The following is a 19,641-nucleotide window of genomic DNA, read 5'->3' as shown; positions in this document are numbered from 1 at the left end:
CTGCTAAGCCTTATATCAGTACCCCCTACCTGAGCATCATTCACTTGCTCGGATAATTTCTGTTTTGAGAGTTATCATGCATAATATCCTTTTGGATTGGGAGAAGCATTCATTTTATTTAGGTCATAATATTTATACACCACTCGATTGTAAGAACCCTAAAACGTAACAATAACTAAAAAGAACTCAGCTACTCCGACAATAAATGTCTACAACAGGAAAGCTGAAACTGTGTATAGGAGTTGAAACTCTACATACAAGTTGAATTAAATGCAATCCTTTGATATTTATCTTTCAAAGTGTTTCTCTGCTGAAGAATCTACCTGAAGATAAACTGACAAAGATTATAGACTGCTTGGAAGTGGTAAGTAGTTTTATACCCAGTGGCATGGGCTTCCAATGAGATCTCTTGTATTCTGTTTTAAAGCTTCAGGAAAAATCCTGTATGACAGACAGCAGTTAACCTGGGATTACGTGGTATAAAATAATGTGTTGTAGATTCACATCCACTTTAAGTAACTGGCAGAATTCAGCTGGTGCCCTTGTGCTCTACCAAAGGGCTTTTGATCCTGCAGTGCCTCTGGAAAATCAGCTCCAGAGAGTTGAGGGGACCCTCTGGAAGAGGATAGAAAGTGGGCTACACTTTCAGTAGAAGGTGGCATGGGGGGCCAGGGGAAGGGAAGATTGGAAAAATACTCCTCTTCTGTTAGTGGATGCCTCCATTGGATCAAAAACCTTTTGATCAAGAGTTCAAGGGCACTAATTGGTTTAGCTCTCATTGCCGCATGGGAAATGGGCAGATTTTGCTGTCTATTCCTATATATGTTTACTCGGGGGTGGGGACACACTCCCTAATAAGCGGGTATAGAACAGTAGGCCAAGTGGCTGAACTTTAACTAAAATCACCAAATATTCCAGAAGAGCAAGACTATGTCTTACCTGCGGCACTGGAAAGTCAGCATGTTGGTAGGACAGCTAAGCCTAGTTAGTTATGATAATTTTCTATACCCAGAGCTGTTGTTTTTAACATTGGGGAATATTTCAAAAATTACAGTTGCACAAAGAAGTGATGATTGACGGTGTGGGGAATCTGTTTTTAGCTGATTGTAGTGTCATCACAAAAATGACCATATTACGGGCTTGTGTTTCTCAGACAGTGACCACATCCACATCATATATCAAGAGCAGTGCCATACAATTTTAATAATATTTATTTATTTATTTATTTATACATACCCCATCCATCTGGCTGGCTTCCAACAAAATATTAAAATACAATAATTCATCAAATATTAAAATCTTCCCTAAACAGGGATGCCTTCAGATGTCTTTTAAGAGTCAGATAGTAGTTCATTTCTTTGACATCTGATGGGAGGGCGATCCACAGGGCAGGCGGGCGTCACCACTGAGAAGGCCCTCTGCCAGGTTCCTGGTTTTAAACTATCATGGCTTCCCCCAAAGAATCATGGGAACCTCAGTTTGTTAAGAGTTGTTCCCCTCAAAGAGCTGCAGTTCCCAGAGCGGTTTAGCAATCAATCCTTCTTCCCAGGGAATTCTGGGAATCGTAGCTTTGTGTGGGGAATAGGGGTCTCCTAACAACTCTCAGCACCATCAACAAGCTACAGTTCCCAGGATTCCAAAAAGCTAAAGTTGAATTCTGCTGATTTAAATGTATTGCATGTATGCGGTCAGTAACACCCCCAAATCACATTGCTTGCGGCGAAAAGCATGTGGATTTTGCTGTTCCAAGAAGACTTTGTGCGTGCGAGCCCCAAGGAGCGCTTAAAATAGCTCTTGACATTATGGCAATTATCTGTAACAAAATACTTGCTGTGATGAAACTTATGGAAGGCAGCCTTTCCTCCTCTGTCTATCAAGTAACTAAAATTAATGAAGTAGTGATAGTGACTGATAAAAACTGTACAGAGCTGTCTAGAACAAATGCTAGATTTTTCTCTACACTACTCAGTTTTCCTTCTCTGGATATAAAAATATAACGATGATCTTGCAACTGGAATAATTATTTGAAACATAAAATTATTAGTAGGCTTTTTATCTCTTTGCTCTTCCTTATGTATTTGTCACTGTAAATGAGCAGGCAGTTTTATGTGTGAACAGCTCTGGGCATATTGGTTTAATGCACACTTTATGGTGTTGCAGGTATATGACTTTATTCTCCGGTAGAACAAATGAGCAGGAAATGGATCTCATTTAGCGCTTTATATCTCCAATCCTGAATGCCATTTACTTGGAAGTAAATGTGCCGTTTAATTTCAGTGGAACTTATATCTGCAGAAGAGTGTTGCAGAGTGATTTGGCGAGGATTAGGAAATGTAATTTGAGAGACATTCAAAATATTTTGAGCAGGATCTGTGCTCAGCCTTTGTCTGATTGTCGATACCTGCCTCCCCCTCTTTCCTTTCTTTCCCTTTTTTTGCTTATCATGAGCAATCTGGATTTCTTCCAAAGTTAACAACACACTCCTTCCGTTTGACAACACCTCCATCGGAACAATAGTCTGGCACAGACTGTTTGTAGAGCTGGCCAGACCACACAAACAGCCCTAACAATATTGGCGGTTCTGAATACTTTTTAGGGAAGTTGAAGTGTAGGTGGGCTCCCACAAGGCAAGACACAGTGATAACAGCAAGAACCTTTATTGAACTAACAGAACTGGGCAACAGGGGCAAAGCAACTGGTTATATACATTTCTGAAGGCCTGGGCCACTCCCACTCCCAACGTGATTGGCTGTCTAGACTTCCAAGCTGCGAATCATAGCTCAGAGTTTAAGGGCCAATGGCCGAGGCCCAAATCCTGAAATGTTCTGTGATTGGATATCATGTATCCAATCAGAACACAGGGGTTCAGAATCCTTAGTGCAGACTCAAGCTCAGACAAACACAGACCACTGAATACATAGCAGAAGTCATGGCAGTTCTTGTGGCCTGAGATTTTTGAAAGAGGAGCAGAACATGGGTGTATAATAATGATAACAGTAGTCACCTCACCTTTCTGTAGCTGCTTTGTATTGGTGGAAGGGTTGTGGCTCGGTGGTAGAGCATCTGCACTGTAGGGCTGGGTGATATCTGGTCCTCAACATCATGCTATATCACCAGCTGAGCATTGTGATATACTGATATATCGCAATGTCTGAAATAAGGATGGAGCTATGTGGAGGCATTGGCTGGCTTCACGGTTGCTCCTACATTGTGATATTTGCCGACGCCTGCTCTTGTGATTTGAATGGGACGCGGGTGGCGCTGTGAGTTAAACCTCAGTGTCTAGGACTTGCTGATCGCATGGTCGGCAGTTCGAATCCCCGCGGCGGGGTGCGCTCCCGTTGCTCGGTCCCAGCGCCTGCCAAACTAGCAGTTCGAAAGCACCCCTGGGTGCAAGTAGATAAATAGGGACTGCTTACTAGCGGGAAGGTAAACGGCGTTTCCATGTGCGGCTCTGGCTCACCAGAGTAGCTTCGTCACGCTGGCCACGTGACCCGGAAGTGTCTGCAGACAGCGCTGGCTCCCGGCCTCTAGAGTGAGATGAGCGCACAACCCTAGAGTCTGTCAAGACTGGCCCGTACGGGCAGGGGTACCTTTACCTTTACCTGCTCTTGGGATTCGCTGCCCCCTGCAAGAAGCAGGGGAGAGCTGTGCTGGCAGAGTTAACAGGGGCTGCAGGAATCAAAAGGAGCATTGATTGGCTTCACATTTTCCCCCACATTGTGATTTTTTGCATAGCGCACATACACACACCATGATTAGCAATATATTGCGAGGTCAAAAATTATGAAACCAATATCACAATATGGGCTTCAAACCAGTTTGGGATGATATATCACCCACCCCTTCTGCACTGCATACAGAAAGTTCAATCCCTGGCATCTCCAGATATAGTCAGGAGATAACCCTGCCTGAAACCCTAGGCAGTTGCTGCCAGTTTGTGTTGACAATACTGAGCTAGATGGACCAGAGGTTTGAATCAGTGCAAAGCAGCTGTAAGGCAGCCTTCGCCAATCGAGTGCCCTGCAGATGTTCAGAACTACAATTCCCATTAGCCACTGCCAGAGCAGCCATGTTGGCCAGGGCTGGTGGTAGTTATAGCCCCAAAGAAATAACCTGAGATGCTACCTATTCGTATTAGTGAGCTACTGAGCTGTTTGGATGCAGAATAAATATCCCATTTACTGCTTCTGTCAACTTCACGTGCCATTTTTCTCAATGCGGCTCCATTTGAGCTGAGGCCAAAACAAGCTCATACTGTCTGTTTGCCTAGACAGACATTTTTGCCACCGTATTTCTCTTACACCTCCACTTTGAAGGTTTCCAGGGACGGCAGCCAACGATGACTCAGGTTCTTATTTAAAGGTTGACTTTTAAAGGTAACAAGGCAGGAGGGGATAATGCTGATGAAGGGTGAGATTTTTTCAGAGAGGAGAGGAGCGTCTGCCAGGAAGGAGGAAGTAGTCTGGATGAATCTTTGTGGGGTGCTACATAATAGCATTTGGAGTCTGGGGGAAGAAAGGAAAGCTCTTATCCCCACTGCCATCACACTGCATTTAGAAAACTGGTGCACTCTGGCTTCCTATGAGTATCTGGTCAGCCACAGTAAGAACAGAGTGTTGAGCCAGCAGTGCCCTTCGTATGCAATTCCTCTACATAATAGGCTGCCCTGCATACTGTGTTTTTCGCTCCATAAGACGCACCTGACCATAAGACGCACCTAGTTTTTAGAGGAGGAAAACAAGAAAAAAAATATTCTGAAAGGAACAGTGGGTGTATGATTTTTGTGGTTCATGCTGTGGCCACAGACATGATATGTGATTTGACGGTGAGTTTGGGGTAGCCCAATGCAAAAATCCTGAGGATCCATGTGGATCCGTGCTTTGTAACCACGTTTTTGTGCCATTGTGGCCCCACAAAACAGTGGATGTGTGATTTTTTTGGTGCAGGCTGTAGCCATGGACATGCTATGCGATCTGATGGTGAATTTGGGGTGACCCAATGCAAAAATCCTGAGGATCCATGTGCTTTTACCTCCCCCCTCCCAGGCAGCCTCCTTTATTGCTAGCGTCCCTTATCTCCCTCCTGATCGCTTGCTCAGTGGTTTCGTTTCAACACCCCCTTCCCTTTTTCTAAAAAATAAAAAGCACAATCTGCTTTTCACCCCTGGGCAATTTGGCTCCAGGGATCACGCATTCACTCCATAAGACACACAGACATTTCCCCTTACTTTTAGGAGGGAAAAAGTGTGTCTTATAGAGCGAAAAATACGGTAATTTGCCCCAGGTCACACCCTGCCCAGCTACACCTCCCTAACCTTTAAGTCACAGTGGTATGGCTGCAATGCAGAGGAATTCAGGCTGTTGGGCTAGATGCTTGATCCTTGTCCAGCTGCCACTATCAGCAGCTGTAGCCTCTTCGGAATTTGCATGATCTTATCTGCTCAGAAGCATTCTGCTGCCCAGTTGCAGGAAGTCTGCAAGGAAGTTTGCAGTTATGTAACACTGGGATTATCCCTGCTTGTAAGGTGTACACCCCAATCCACCTGTGCCTTCAGCAGACTGAATAATTCAACCTTTTTATCTGGCTCTGAACTGTAGGGATTGGTATGAATTTAAATAATTGTCTGTATTAAAACCTACACGTTTGACAATGTTCTTTAAAATGCTGGTAGTCCCCCCCCCCCTTTCGGCCCCTGAAAGGCTCTGAATGTGTTGCTAAATCCTCTTATAATCTACATTATTTCTGCCCCCTAGGAATACTATGACAAAGGTGATTATGTTATTCGGGAGGGAGAGGAAGGAAACACCTTCTTTGTTATATCCAAAGGGAAGGTAAGTTGCCACTGAAAATGCACAGGTATATTTGCCAAAGGGTAGGAGCATGAAGGTTTGTTTGGTTGCAATCACAACAGATGACTATTCTGCCCCTTCCAAGGACGTGAGTGATACTGAAATGAAGGTCACAGTTAGGGGAAGAGGAGAATTTGGTTTACTCTTCCTTTTTAAGCCAACCAATCGAATTTGCAGCTTGTGCGCCAATAATACACAGATTTTAAACATAATTATCCTTTGGATTTCTGTGAATTCTGCCACACACTTTTTTGCTCGAAGAGTCTACCAAAGAACATAAAAATGTGTGTTTTAGGATGAAATAGTTGTAGAAATGAATACTTAAAATATGCTCAGGCAGCGACGATTTTAGGCACATGCACATCAGGCCAAACCTGGAAATGACCCCAAAAGTCACACAAACATCACAAAAAGGGGTGGAACAGGGCAGAATGTGGTGGGGTGGGACGACACAGGAGCAGAGCATTTTAAAGCTTTTCCCCATGGTGTTTCAAAGATATGCAATTTCACCTAGGTGCAGTGCCTTGGAACATAACCCCCACACAAATTAGTAGTTGGCTGTATTTGAAATACATATATTAAATACACATGTATAAAATATGTATTTAAATATGTATGTTGTGGTAAAATATACATTTGCATGCTTTTTTTTTAAGACAACAAACAATACAAGCAACATATTCTCATGACCACTGCTCCTTGTGCATTTTTCTAATCTATGGGTTGTGCTGAAGAAGATTCCAGCGAAACAATCAGATTATCCAGGATCACTGTCCTACATTGTTATTCACTTACTACTTCGGCACCATGAACACCTAAAAAAAGTTTTACCACTTAGTCCACAGGATAGCATCTATTACTTTGTTTCAACCATAGACTTATTATACTTCTACGGACTTTCAAAGATTGACAGACGTGTGTTCATTTGATTTCAAATATATTAGAGAATTTACAAGTGTACACATTTTGATTTTGTTGTACTAAATCATGTATATTATGCCATAAGAATTGCAGTGCTTTCTAGTATACTGGTCTTCGTGTTGCTTGTATTGATTGTTGTGTTAAGTTTGCAACACAGGGGTTCGTTGTTCTGTATTGCTTTTGTTAAGGGCTGTGTATGGAGCTGCCCTTGAATATGAATCAGAAACTTCAATTAGTCCGAAATGCAGCAGCCAGAATATCAGCTGGGGTTCCATTTAGATATCATATAACCCCATTTTTAAAACAGCTCCATTGTTGCCAGTTTGTTTCTGACCTGATTGAAGGTCAGAAAGATCCCCTCCTCTGCTCCTTAGACCTTATTGGGTGCTGAGATCAGCAGAGGGGGCCCTCTTGGAAGTTGCTCCACCCCCAGAGACTTGGGGGGTTGCCCAGGAAAGAGTCTTCCTGGTGGTGGCCCCTAAGCTGTGGAGTTCCTTCCTCACAGAGGTGTGTCTGGCACCTTCATTGTACAGCTTCCAGCTAATGATGAAGATGCACCTCTTTACCTTGTTTTTTGAAACTTGAGGAGTATATTTTAGGACCCACTTTATTTGGGGAGTTGCAAGTTATTTTAAACTGTTTTTAATATTATGTTTTAATGTTGTAACCCACCCTGGGACCTTGGGGTGTAGGGTCGGAAATCAATAATAACAACAAGTGCTGGATGGCAAAGTGAAAATACAGCTGTATGTGCCCAAGGTTTTATGTATGCCCAAGATAACTGTGGGTTAAACCACAGAGCCTAGGGCTTGCTGATCAGAAGGTCGGCGGTTTGAATCCCCGTGACGGGGTGAGCTCCTGTTGTTTGGTCCCTGCTCCTGCCAACCTAGCAGTTCGAAAGCATGTCAAAGTGCAAGTAGATAAATAGGTACCGTTCCAGCGGGAAGGTAAACGGCATTTCTGTGCGCTGCTCTGGTTCACCAGAGGCGGCTTCGTCATGCTGGCCACATGACCCGGAAGCTGTACGCCGGCTCCCTCGGCCAATAAAGCGAGATGAGCGCCACAACCCCAGAGTCGGCCACGACTGGACCTAATGGTCAGGAGTCCCTTTACCTTTTAAGAAAACTGTGGAGCCCAACCAAAGCCTTCAAAAGTTTCATTCAAAAAACAGAACAAAATATTTCCTTTTTTATTCAGAGGGCGAAGGGACTTAATCAAAAAACATTTATGTGTTAACTATCGGGGAATGAGCAGCTCAGCCGACATGCCGGAATAGACACAGATGGCGCATTACCAGTTGGCAAGTGCCAGGGATAAACACGTTTGCAGTTCGCTCAGAGAAAGCAAGCAAATATGTGCTGGCAGGAATCAGTCTGTGTTGGGCACATCTCAGGCGATTTGCTTATTGAATCTGGGAGCTGGCAAATCTGGGAACGGATTGGGCTTCCTGCAAGATATTTCATTGTGTTGTGTTCAGTAGGTTCAATCAAATGCTGCTGTTTTTTTAAAAGGGGGGACTAGGGAACCTGTGTCGTTTCAGGTGCTGATGAACTTTTATCAGCCTCAGTCAGCATGGGTGATAGCAGACGGATGGCGAATAGGACCCAAAAGGCAGCAGTCTGATTGGTCCTAGAACAATAGAATTCAGAATGCAGTAGTCTAATTATTAGGTGTTTTGCAATATATAGTCGCAATACATAATTATGACGTAACAACAGTAGTCATAAACAATAAATAAAACATCAGGAAATGCACAACCACAGTTTCCACATAAATCATAATAAGATCTAAATTACAGATACCAAAAATTAATTGCAATAGCAGCAACAACCCCAACCCGACAAAGAACTCTAAACAATAGCTCAGTTCAAGAATGGTGGTTCTTGTTGATAAACTAGGGTGATAAATTGTATGGGTGATGAAACAACTGTGGCCACATTCATGCCACATATTTAAAGCACAATAGCAGCACTTCGCTTCCCTCCCAAAATCTGGGAGCTTTAGTTTGTTAAGGGTGCTGAGAGTTGTGAAGAGAGCGCTGTTTCCCTCACAGAACTTCAGTTCCCAAAGTGGTTTAACTCTCAACCCTGCTTCACAAGGAGTTCTGAGAATTGTAGCTCTGTGAGAATACAGGTCTTCTAACAAGTCTCTGCATCCTGAACAAACTACAACTCCCAGGATTCTTTGGGGAAGCCACGTCTGTTTAAAGTGTTACCGTGGTGCTTTAAATGTATGGTGTGAACGTGGCCTTGGTATCATTGTATTTGCATTTGACAAGTGATTGTGTAACATGTAGCCCTCCAAATCCTAGGTTAAGGTTACCCAAACTGCAGAAGGTCAGACACAGTCTCAGCTCATTAAAACGCTGCAGAAAGGAGATTACTTTGGGGAAAAGGCTCTCATCAGGTGAGTTGAAAATTACATTTTAAAATCGCTAGCATTCACATTTGATTCTAAAAGTGTTTATTATGCGGGATGGCTGAGGAGTTCAGGAGCAGGACTTGGGAATATGAGTCTTAGGCACAATCCTAAGGGGGAAATTGACTAACCATTTTGCCCTAAAAATAATGAATATTTAACAAGAAGTGCCAACGAAAGAAGAGTGGCAGATGAAAATGATGGAATTTGCAGAACTGGCAAAGCTGACGGGAAAAATCTGAAACCAGCATGATCAAGTATTCCAAAGCATAGCTGTCAACTTTTCCCTTTTCTTGTGAGGAATCCTATTCGGAATAAGGGAATTTCCCTTAAAAAATGGAAAACATTGGAGTAAATTTATACAATATTTGAAAGATCATTGTAAGCAATTGACAACACTAGTAGAGATATCTGAAGACTTGTAATGAGAAACTTTTTACCTTTCTATATTTATTTAAACTGCGAGGTATTTTGTAATGAGTTATATTAGAACTGGAAAATATATAAAATGCTCTGATATAAAGGTTATTTTTGAAAGCCAAGAGGCGGGAGGGAAGGAAGTTGACAGGCTCTAAAGAGCCAAACATGTAAAGTGGATAATAATGATGTGATTATATATGTTTAAATGGAAAATTAATGAAAAAAAATTAAAAAATAAAAATAATGAATATTTATGCTGCCCATTTCCCCCACTGATTTATCCTCCCACAACTTGCAGCCTGAGTCTCTTCAGTTTCAGTTGTATTTAAGTGTTCTGCTGTGATTTGAGGGTCTTTTTTCTACAATGAAGCGGTATATAAACTGTTATCAAATAAATGATGTTTTAGCTTCCACTATGATCCATGACGGGAGGGTGGGGGGCAGATGAGCAGTGGCATCCCCCCCCCACTGGTGCTGTGTTCAATGGGACAGGGGTCAGTGTGGTGTAGTGGTTGAGAGCGGTAGTCTCGTAATCTGGGGAACCGGGTTTGCGTCTCCGCTCCTCCACATGCAGCTGCTGGGTGACCTTGGGCCAGTCACACTTCTATGAAGTTTCTCAGCCTCACTCACCTCACAGAGTGTTTGTTGTGGGGGAGGAAGGGAAAGGAGAATGTTAGCCGCTTTGAGACTCCTGAAGAGGAGTGAAAGGTGGGGCTGAGAGACTTCACAGAAGTGTGACTAGCCCAAGGTCACCCAGCAGTTGCATGTGGAGGAGCGGAGACATGAACCCGGTTTCCCAGATTACGTGACTACCGCTCTTAACCACTACACCACACTGTCCTCCTCATGCACCACTTCTGCCAATTGTACACAAGCTGACATCTAATATGCCACTTTTTAATATCTCTGCATTGGACAGAACAATTTAGACAGTGTGATGCCTTGACTTATTTCCGTTTGCAGTGACGACGTCAGGTCTGCTAATATAATTGCCGAGGAAAACGACGTGGAGTGCCTTGTCATAGACAGAGAGTAAGTGGCATCTTTGTGACTTTGTGCTCCCCACAGTCAAACAGCTCTTGGCATTAGAAAGTTCTTCCTAATGTTTAGTCAGAATCTTCCTTTCTTGTCATGTGAATCTATAGCTTCATGTCCTACCCTCTGGAGTATGGGTAGGCAAACTGAGGCCTGTGGCCGGATCAGGCCCAATTGCCTTCTGGATCCGTCCTGTGGACAGTCTGGGAATCGTCGCGTGGATCACCAGCATGTGCACATTCTTTCCCTCTCCCTCCCTCTCCCTCACACGGCGCCTCCTCCTCCTCCCTCCCTCCCTCCTCCTGGCTTCTCCCCGCCCTGCCTAGAGGAGGAAGGGGACTGGGCTTTTCTGGTGCCAGCAGCAGCAGCGCTCGAGCAGCTGCCATTTTAAGCAGCCCCTCTCCGGAGCCCTTTCGTGCACCACTTATCATCCCTTCGCTGCCGCCAGCCCCTGCCGCTCGCAAGACACAGGTAAGTATCCACCAGGGCTCCTGGTGCTCTTGCATCATTTTTTTTCTTTCCAAAATATAGTCCGGCCCCCCACAATGTCTGAGGGGCAGTGGACCGGCCCTTCTGAAAATGTTTGCTGACCCCTGCTCTGGAGCAACACAAAACAAGCTCGCTCCATCTTGAAGATGGCTATCATGTTTCCTCTTAGTCTTCTCTTCTCGGGGCACAATTAGCGCTGCTTCCATTCCGCTGCAGTTTGGTTTCCGCTAAATATTTTGTTATTTGTCTGCTATTTGATGTAAAGTGATGTAGCTTAGGTAACTTTTTACTTCAACGCAAATGAAACAGGAAAACATTTTTTTTTTTAAAAAGTAAGTAACTACTTATTGTTTGAGAAAACAGCAACAACAATGCAAACAATTACAAACTGCACAGACTCAACTGATTTCCATTCCTGAGCACAGGTGAACACACAGACTACAAGAATTTTCACTTCCATTTCTGGTTTTGTTGCAATTCCCCGACATCCCTACTAAAGGCGCAGAAAGTCCCGTTGTTCATTGTAGGAGAGATTTAAACACATACTTCATAACTTTCAAAATCAATGAAAATTAAGAGTCCATCAGAAGTTGATTCCTGGATCATATCTGAAATAAGTAACTTCCACTAAGTCCCTTTTCTCCTTTTCCACTGTCTTCTCTCTCCTGCCTGTCCCAGACTCCCTGTTTACCAAACATCCATCCTGGTTTGTTTGCACAAAGTGTGGGCACATTTGAGGATGTCAGCTATTTACTGAGCATTCATTCTCATTCGTTTGCAGGATGAGTTATATGATGTTGACTCAAGCAAATGTTATCTCACTTTTTCCAGCGCATTTTCCCACCCCTGTCCTTATCACAAAATGTTCAGGTTTGTTGCACAAGAGCACAAAATAGACTTTAATTCCACAACCTGAGTTTGCCAGTGTGCTAAATCATTCGTGGGAGATGAGGTTTCCTAAAAAACTGCTTATCCACAAACTGCTCATTTCTTCAAATCAACTTTAATCACACACCCTGAGTTTGCCAGTCCCATCTGAAAATAGCGACAGTTTGGAAACACTGCCATTCCATCCTCGTACCTCTCTCCGTGTCTGTCTGTCTGTCTGTCTCTCTATCTTTCTGTGTACCATCCTTTTTCTTTCTCTCTCTTTCTGGCACACCCTTCTCTACCTGTTTCTTGTCAAATTGATGAAGTTCCCTGCGGACCATGCTACATAGTGTGGTGATGTGAGTTCAGCTTGGTGGGTCAGAAGTTGTGAAGGCCTGTCATAGAGTGTTAATTTCCTATAATTGCGCTCAAGCAGGTGCAATCAGGTTTTTTGTTTTGTTTTAATTGGTTTTTATTAAATATTTTCTTGTGTTACAAAAACAAATAAACAAGGAAAACAGCGTCTCCATTTTCAATTAATAAAGTCTTTTTCACAGTTTGATTACATTTGGTATGAGACACTATTGTCCTAGACACCATGCGGTTGTGGGGGAAAGAAAGTGGGGGGAGAGAGGTGTGGAGGGCTAATGTTATTTCATTCTATCACATTGTGTTTGCGTAGGGGTTTGTAATAGATGTAACTCCAGAACTAGCCCCATTAAATATCTCCCAAGACAACAACACACATACACATGACAAGGAGCTCATAGATCACTTACTCTCAGCAACTAGAAACATCATGTCAGGATACTGTGAGCTGGTTGCCCAGGGAAGTATAAAGGCAAGGAAAAGTTTCTTATGGTCCTTTTTTATTTCAAACTTTACAGAGAGGCTCTAGAACCAAGCCTCTTGGATAATGGCGTTGTCCCAAGTGAATTTCCACCCTCCCGTCTCTCCTACTTCCTCGTTCATCATCATCATCACCTCCTCTATGGGTGCCGCTAAGTGCCCTCTGTCTTCGAGCTCTTTGCTCTCCTACTTTTAAGGCCCGCCGGGTTCAGGTAGATGGTGGGTCTTGAATGCTTTCTAGTGACAACATGTCAGCCAGCTGTTCTGACTCGCCCACAATTTCCCAACTTTTGCCCTCACCTGCCTCTGAGCTGTGACCTCCCTCAAACCCCTGTTGTAAATCTATACTGCCTTCCTCTTCCTCCTCCCTGGAAGAGTCCGGATGGGGAGGCAGTCTCCACCATTTCTCCTCTGCCCAGTTCCTAAAACATTACAACTAGACTCTAGAAGGTCCTATCAGGAGTGAACATAGACTGCTGGTACCAAAATGTATGGGAAACTGCCTTACTAGAACATTTAACCAACAAACTTAAACTAGCACGGGGACAAGCAAAGGAGGATGCCTTGACCCCAATGTGGCTCCCCTTTATCACATATACAGCACAAGACAATGTCATCCCCCATAACAGCATATGCATCAATATGACAACCAGGTTTTTCAGTGCCTGTGTGTATGCCCATTGTTTGCCCATTGAATCTGTTCTGTTCAAACACAGCAATTATCTCTGGGTGTTTTTATTCATTACCATATGTCTGGCTAACAAGATCTAAGTAGAAATCAAAGATACTTCTGTGGTATATTTAATTGGGGGGGACGGACGACAAACTGACAAAAAATTGTTCTCGTTGCTCCTAGCAATGATCTTCCATGTTGGTTCATTCTTTTTGTTCTGCAGAACCTTCAATCAAACAGTTGGGACTTTTGAAGAACTCCAGGCATACCTTGCGGGTTATGTGGCTACCCTGGCTCGGGACGATGAAAAAAGACAAGCTCAGTAAGTCTCGCAGCTGATCCTTGAAACTGCATGGAAAGTAACCTCTTCAACACTCTGTAGGGTTGGTGGCACATATCTACATTACGACAGCAGACCTGCTAAAAGGGCATACAGACTGCAGCGCCTCCGATTTTGGACTCATGGGTGACCCAAGTTGCTGTGTTTTTTGTCTGTTTATTTATTTACTTTCGTTCAGCATTTTCCAGCCACTTTCAAGTCCCACAAATCCACAAGCTAACTGAGACCTTGAAAATTCTTGCGGCATCTCAGATTTAGGGTGAAAGAGGAGAGCGCAAAATATGGTCTAAAGTTCAACATCAAAAAAACAACAACGAAGATCATGGCCACTGGTCCCATCACCTCCTGGCAAATAGAAGGGGAAGAAAAGGAGGCAGTGAGAGATTTTACTTTCTTGGGCTCCATGATCACTGCAGATGGTGACAGCAGTCACAAAATTAAAAGACGCCTGCCTCTTGGGAGAAAAGCAGTGACAAACCTAGACAGCATCTTAAAAAGCAGAGACATCACCTTGCCAACAAAGGTCCATGTAGTTAAAGCTATGGTTTTCCCAATAGTGGTGTATGGAAGTGAGAGCTGGACCATAAAGAAGGCTGATCGCCGAAGAATTGATGCTTTTGAATTATGGTGCTGGAGGAGACTCTTGAGAGTCCCATGGACTCCAAGAAGATCAAGCCTATCCATTCTTAAGGAAATCAGCCCTGAGTGCTCACTGGAAGCACAGATCCTGAAGCTGAGGCTCCAATACTTTGGCCACCTCATAAGAAGAGAAGACTCCCTGGAAAAGACCCTGATGTTGGGAAAGATTGAGGGCACAAGGAGAAGCGGTTGATAGAGGACGAGATGGTTGGACAGTGTTCTCGAAGCTACCAGCATGAGTTTGACCAAACTGCAGGAGGCAGTGGAAGACAGGAGTGCCTGGCGTGCTCTGGTCCATGGGATCACGAAGAGTTGGACACGACTAAACAACAACAACAAGAGCAACATAAGATCACAGCATAGAAGCATTTTGCTGTTTTCCAGCAGAGCTGCTCAGCGATGACATCTTCCAGTCCATCTATGCTTTTTGGTTTTTGTGGGTTTTTTTTAGTATTTCGGCTGTGTTGCCATAACATATGGCACGACTGTGAGTGTCACTGGGCAATGGGGAAGGGGGCTTCGAATGCACTGGCCACAATCCAGAACCTTCCCTTAATTATTTTTTTAGTTTTCCATTCAGTTCTTTTGCATGCATGCTCTCCACTTTGCCTTTCTCATAAACAATAATAGGAAGCTCTTATGCACAGCTGTTTAATTTTTTCTCAGAAATTCCTAGCTGCATGCAGTTTTAGCCATTCCAGCCCTGGTCCAAACTGACTTAGCCTGGGAACAACAGTTTGCTTTATAGCATCACTATATGTGCACCCTCACACTGCAGACATAATGTCACCTTAAGTAAAAACTGATGTGGGATGCATTAATTGTAAAGGATGGTGGCTTCAAATGGACTCTATCTGCTACTAGCACTGTATTTTTTTCCTTTTAGTGCCAATCAGAACCATGGAAACACAGGCACCCTTCACAGCAATATTAGGCAGTCTCAGTATCGTTTTCATTTTGATCAGTTTTAATGGATTATCCGAAAGACCATTAATGCAGAACAGGAATCAGTGCTCAAGTTGAAGAAATTACCATTGGCATTCTGACGAGAAATTATTTGGCCCTCACTTCATTACAATAAACCTACAAAAGGCCACTGAGAGATGCAATAAAAGCAGATGGCTGTTCATCAAACAAATTGCCATTTCAGACCCGAGGTACCCAAACAGAGAGATTGCAATCAATATTTAATGCCTCATGAAATGCTGCTACTAAAAAGAGACTTTCAGCAGAACAGCAGGTGACAGCTGGAATTCATCTGCATGTATTTTTGACATGTGGAGGGGAACTCTCAAAACTTCATTAGAAAAAGATCGCATTCTGTTCCTGATCAAATCTTCCTTTAAAAAACAACAACACTATTTTCCTATTATTTATGCTAACTTTTCTCCTGTAAGAAGACATGGAATTCTTTTCTCCTTTTACATGCTAAAGACATTCTAATTCAAGGACACCAAAAATGCTGCAAGATGTTTTTAGGAAGTCTTCTCCTCTTGAGACACACCTGCCATCGTTACTTTGATGACTTATCCAGGACAAATAACACACAACACCTTTCCTCTGAGCCAGGAAGAAGCCATCCTTCCTATCCACACTGGTGGTTTCTTCTTAAAACTTCAGTGAGCTACGAAAAGGTCTTGAAACTGAGCTTGCAAAAACAAAATAATTTAAATGAATTTGGGGGTTCTTTTTCTCTGCCAGCTCAATCAGAAAAGGGCCATCTGTGAGCTCATTGCTCCAGGTGCTTGAGGAAAGATACCTTTGAAAGACGTGGGGGAACGTCGAAAACATTTTTCAAAAAACATTATCAGACCACCGCAGCAATTCTCGGTTGCGCGCTCAGCGAGATTGAACTGAAGGGGGTGTTTTATTTCTTTTTAATGCAGAGTTTCTTCCTTGGAGCAGCTACCCAGCAACGTCTCTTTGGAGATGATACAGCTGAAAGAAAAAGTAACCCAGTTTCCTTCCTCCTGCCCGTTTCAGAACCTGGAAATTGTTGCCACCCTGGGTGTTGGTGGATTCGGAAGAGTGGAACTTGTAAGAATTTGCCTTTTAAATGTTTTGACTGCCGCTTCTGATCTGAATGTTTTGCTGTACCCGCGCCAGCATGGATGATCTTGCATTTCCTAGGGCCTCAGGATTCCCATATTTTCAAGTGCATTCTCTAGCGCAGGGGTTGGCAACCTAAGGTCCGCGGGCCGGATCAGGCCCAATTGCCCTCTGGATCCGGCCCGCGGACGGTCCTGGAATCACTGCTTGGATCAGTGTGATCATTCGGGCTGCGCCATTTTTTCTTTGCTAATTTTTTGGGTGCCATTTTCCACACACACACCGCAGCGGCGCCTCCTCCCTCCTTCCTCCTGGCTTCTCCCCGCCCCACGGAGGAAGGGAGCTGGGCTTTGATTGGTGCCAGCAGCCAGCCAATCCGAGGCTTTGCTGCCCGCATGCTGACTCATAGAATCATAGAATCATAGAATGATAGAGTTGGAAGAGACCACAAGGGCCATCGAGTCCAACTCCCTGCCAAGCAGGAAACACAATCAGAGCACTCCTGACATATGGTTGTCAAGCCTCTGCGTAAAGACCTCCAAAGTAGGAGACTCCACCACACTCCTTGGCAGCAAATTCCACTGTCGAATCCCTCTTACTGTCAGGAAGTTCTTCCTAATGTTTAGGTGGAATCTTCTTTCTTGTAGTTTGGATCCATTGCTCCGTGTCCGCTTCTCTGGAGCAGCAGAAAACAACCTTTCTCCCTCCTCTGTGTGACATCCTTTTATATATTTGAACATGGCTACCATATCACCCCTTAACCTCCTCTTCTCCAGGCTAAACATGCCCAGCTCCCTTAGCCGTTCCTCATAAGGCATCGTTTCCAGGCCTTTGACCATTTTGGTTGCCCTCCTCTGGACACGTTCCAGTTTGTCAGTGTCCTTCTTGAACTGTGGTGCCCAGAACTGGACACAGTACTCCAGGTGAGGTCTGACCAGAGCAGAATACAGTGGCACTATTACTTCCCTTGATCTAGATGCTATACTCCTATTGATGCAGCCCAGATTTGCATTGGCTTTTTTAGCTGCTGTGTCACACTGTTGGCGAAGGCCAAGTTTGTGGTGAACCAAGACTCGCCACCTGCCTTCCAGCCTCTTCGCCTATGGCCACGCTGCAGGCATCGTGACGGGTGCGTCATGATGGCAGCATTGCAGGGCTTTGGCTGGAGCTTGGTGCGCCTGCATGTGTCATTGAGCACTTGCGAGAAACAGTAGCTCCTCTCTCATTCTCCCTAACAACTACCTTCCATTACACTGGCAATCAGCACATCTCACAAGTTGCCAATGCTGGGGAGGGGGCAGCAGTTGGCTGGCTGGCGGATTCCTCCAAATATATAAACAGGCTAAGACTCATTGCAGTTAATTGGGTCAAACCAATCAATCATATCCCCCGCCACCCATTTCTAATGTTCAGGTTGTGATTGCCATTGCACAAGAGGGAGATACCAGCAGTGTGGGAATAGGGATTCCAGAATGATAAAAACCTTTATGAATAAAATCCTAAGTGATTGGGGGCGGGGGAGAGAGCAAACTACCCAATGAGGACTGAGCGTGCTCAATGGCCAATAGAATGCTGAAAACAAAAGAAAAGTAAGGAGTGGAATTGACCGGCTGGAATCTTGAATGGCAGCATGTCATATTGCCACACTTTGTTGCAGTTCTCACGTGTTAAATCCTCAGGTCTAGTGGCTTTCCATAGCTTCATATTCTGTGGATGATTGATCCTATAGCGCTCCTCCCCCCCCCCCGAATATCTTAGAGCAGGCTGTGGCAATCACACAGGATCCCCGGACGTTTCACCGTCTATTGATCCCTGTGCCACCACTTTATTTCTCGCTGCGACCACCCAGGCCCTACCTGGTACAATACTGAGTCCAGTCAGGGTTAAATTGGAACATAAACTTCTGTTTATTTATTGCAGTTTAACAAGCATGTGGTTTCATAAACAGTATCTGTCAATTACAATCATGGGGTGCCTATCCAGACCTATAACTTCCGCTACCTGCTCTCACTCACTAAACCACCTCTCAGATATTGACTTGTCTTCCTAGCCCCTAACTGTTCCTGACTCAGCCTATTTTGCTACACTAACTCAACCTACCCACAAACTCTATCCCAATTCACTCCCACTCCAACCAACCACCCAACTCCCAACGAACTCCCCTTTCGCCCCTCCCAGAGCTGGTTTTATAGTCCCTCTGGCTCCACCCCCTGGGTTCTGATTGGGTAATTTGTTTATGTCAGTATTCTCAGCACGCAGTCAGAGGTAACTGGCCTCACTCCAGGCAATCGGCTGAGATACTTGTTGACCTTCCCATCTGCGTCTCCAGGCAGGATACAGGCAAGGCCACAAATCCGCAATCCCCCTCAAACGTGAGAAGAACACACCCTCCTCCCTCCTCCCTGCTTTCCCCCAGGGAGGGGAAAAGAGACAGACAGGAGCCTATTTACATGTCTTTATTCCTGTCATTTCAGCAGTACAGAGAAACGTGTCTGCACTCTCCAGACTCCAGCAGTAGAGTCACAACTCCACCCCTGTACTTCCAGTACAGGTCAGATGACACTCTGAGCTAACATCCGGTGCTCAGTACAGAGAATAGACTGCCCCCTTTTCCCACTAGTACAGTTCCAGACATCAACATCCTGTTTTGCATTCCAGCCACCTGCAGCTGGCTTTTGCATTGCTGCTTTTTCCCAACACTTTAACCATTTCACCTCCAGCACTCTCATATGGTAACATCACATAGGCATGTCCAAAGTCCGTTTCGGGGGCGTAACCCGGCGAGCCAATTGGTTTTATCCGGCCCCTGTGGCAGTTTATTTCCTGGGGTAAAATCCTAAAAAATCCTCAACAACATCGGTCCTAAAGGTCGGCTCCCATGGCCCTTCACTTCATCAAATCTGGCCCTCTTTGAAAAAAGTTTGGACACCACTGTCTTAGACAAAACCAATCCTATTGAAGGGCATTTTTCTCCAAAATTCTTGTTAATTGTAGGGTTATAGCATATATGGACGAGAACCCCTTTCCTAACAACATAATTTCCATTATGGTCAGCACGTATCATTCTGTTCTGTTTGCAAAAAATT

The 19,641-nt window shown here is 44.3% G+C and overlaps 1 protein-coding gene across 1 annotated transcript in view; it reads left to right on the top strand.

Annotated features, from left to right (window-relative positions):
- PRKG2 (protein kinase cGMP-dependent 2) overlaps positions 1-19,641 on the top strand; it is a 79,892-nt gene that overhangs the window by 37,973 nt on the left and 22,278 nt on the right. Inside the window, exons 6-11 of the mRNA XM_082236411.1 lie at positions 301-364; positions 5,757-5,834; positions 9,085-9,179; positions 10,575-10,643; positions 13,751-13,849; positions 16,393-16,543. Coding sequence (XP_082092537.1) covers positions 301-364; positions 5,757-5,834; positions 9,085-9,179; positions 10,575-10,643; positions 13,751-13,849; positions 16,393-16,543 — 556 coding nt within the window. The remainder of the gene's footprint in view (positions 1-300; positions 365-5,756; positions 5,835-9,084; positions 9,180-10,574; positions 10,644-13,750; positions 13,850-16,392; positions 16,544-19,641) is intronic.

This window comes from Podarcis vaucheri (genome assembly GCF_965113315.1).
Source record: "Podarcis vaucheri genome assembly, chromosome: 9".
Taxonomy (NCBI): Eukaryota; Metazoa; Chordata; class Lepidosauria; order Squamata; family Lacertidae; genus Podarcis; species Podarcis vaucheri.
This window is presented reverse-complemented; position numbering and strand designations above follow the sequence as displayed.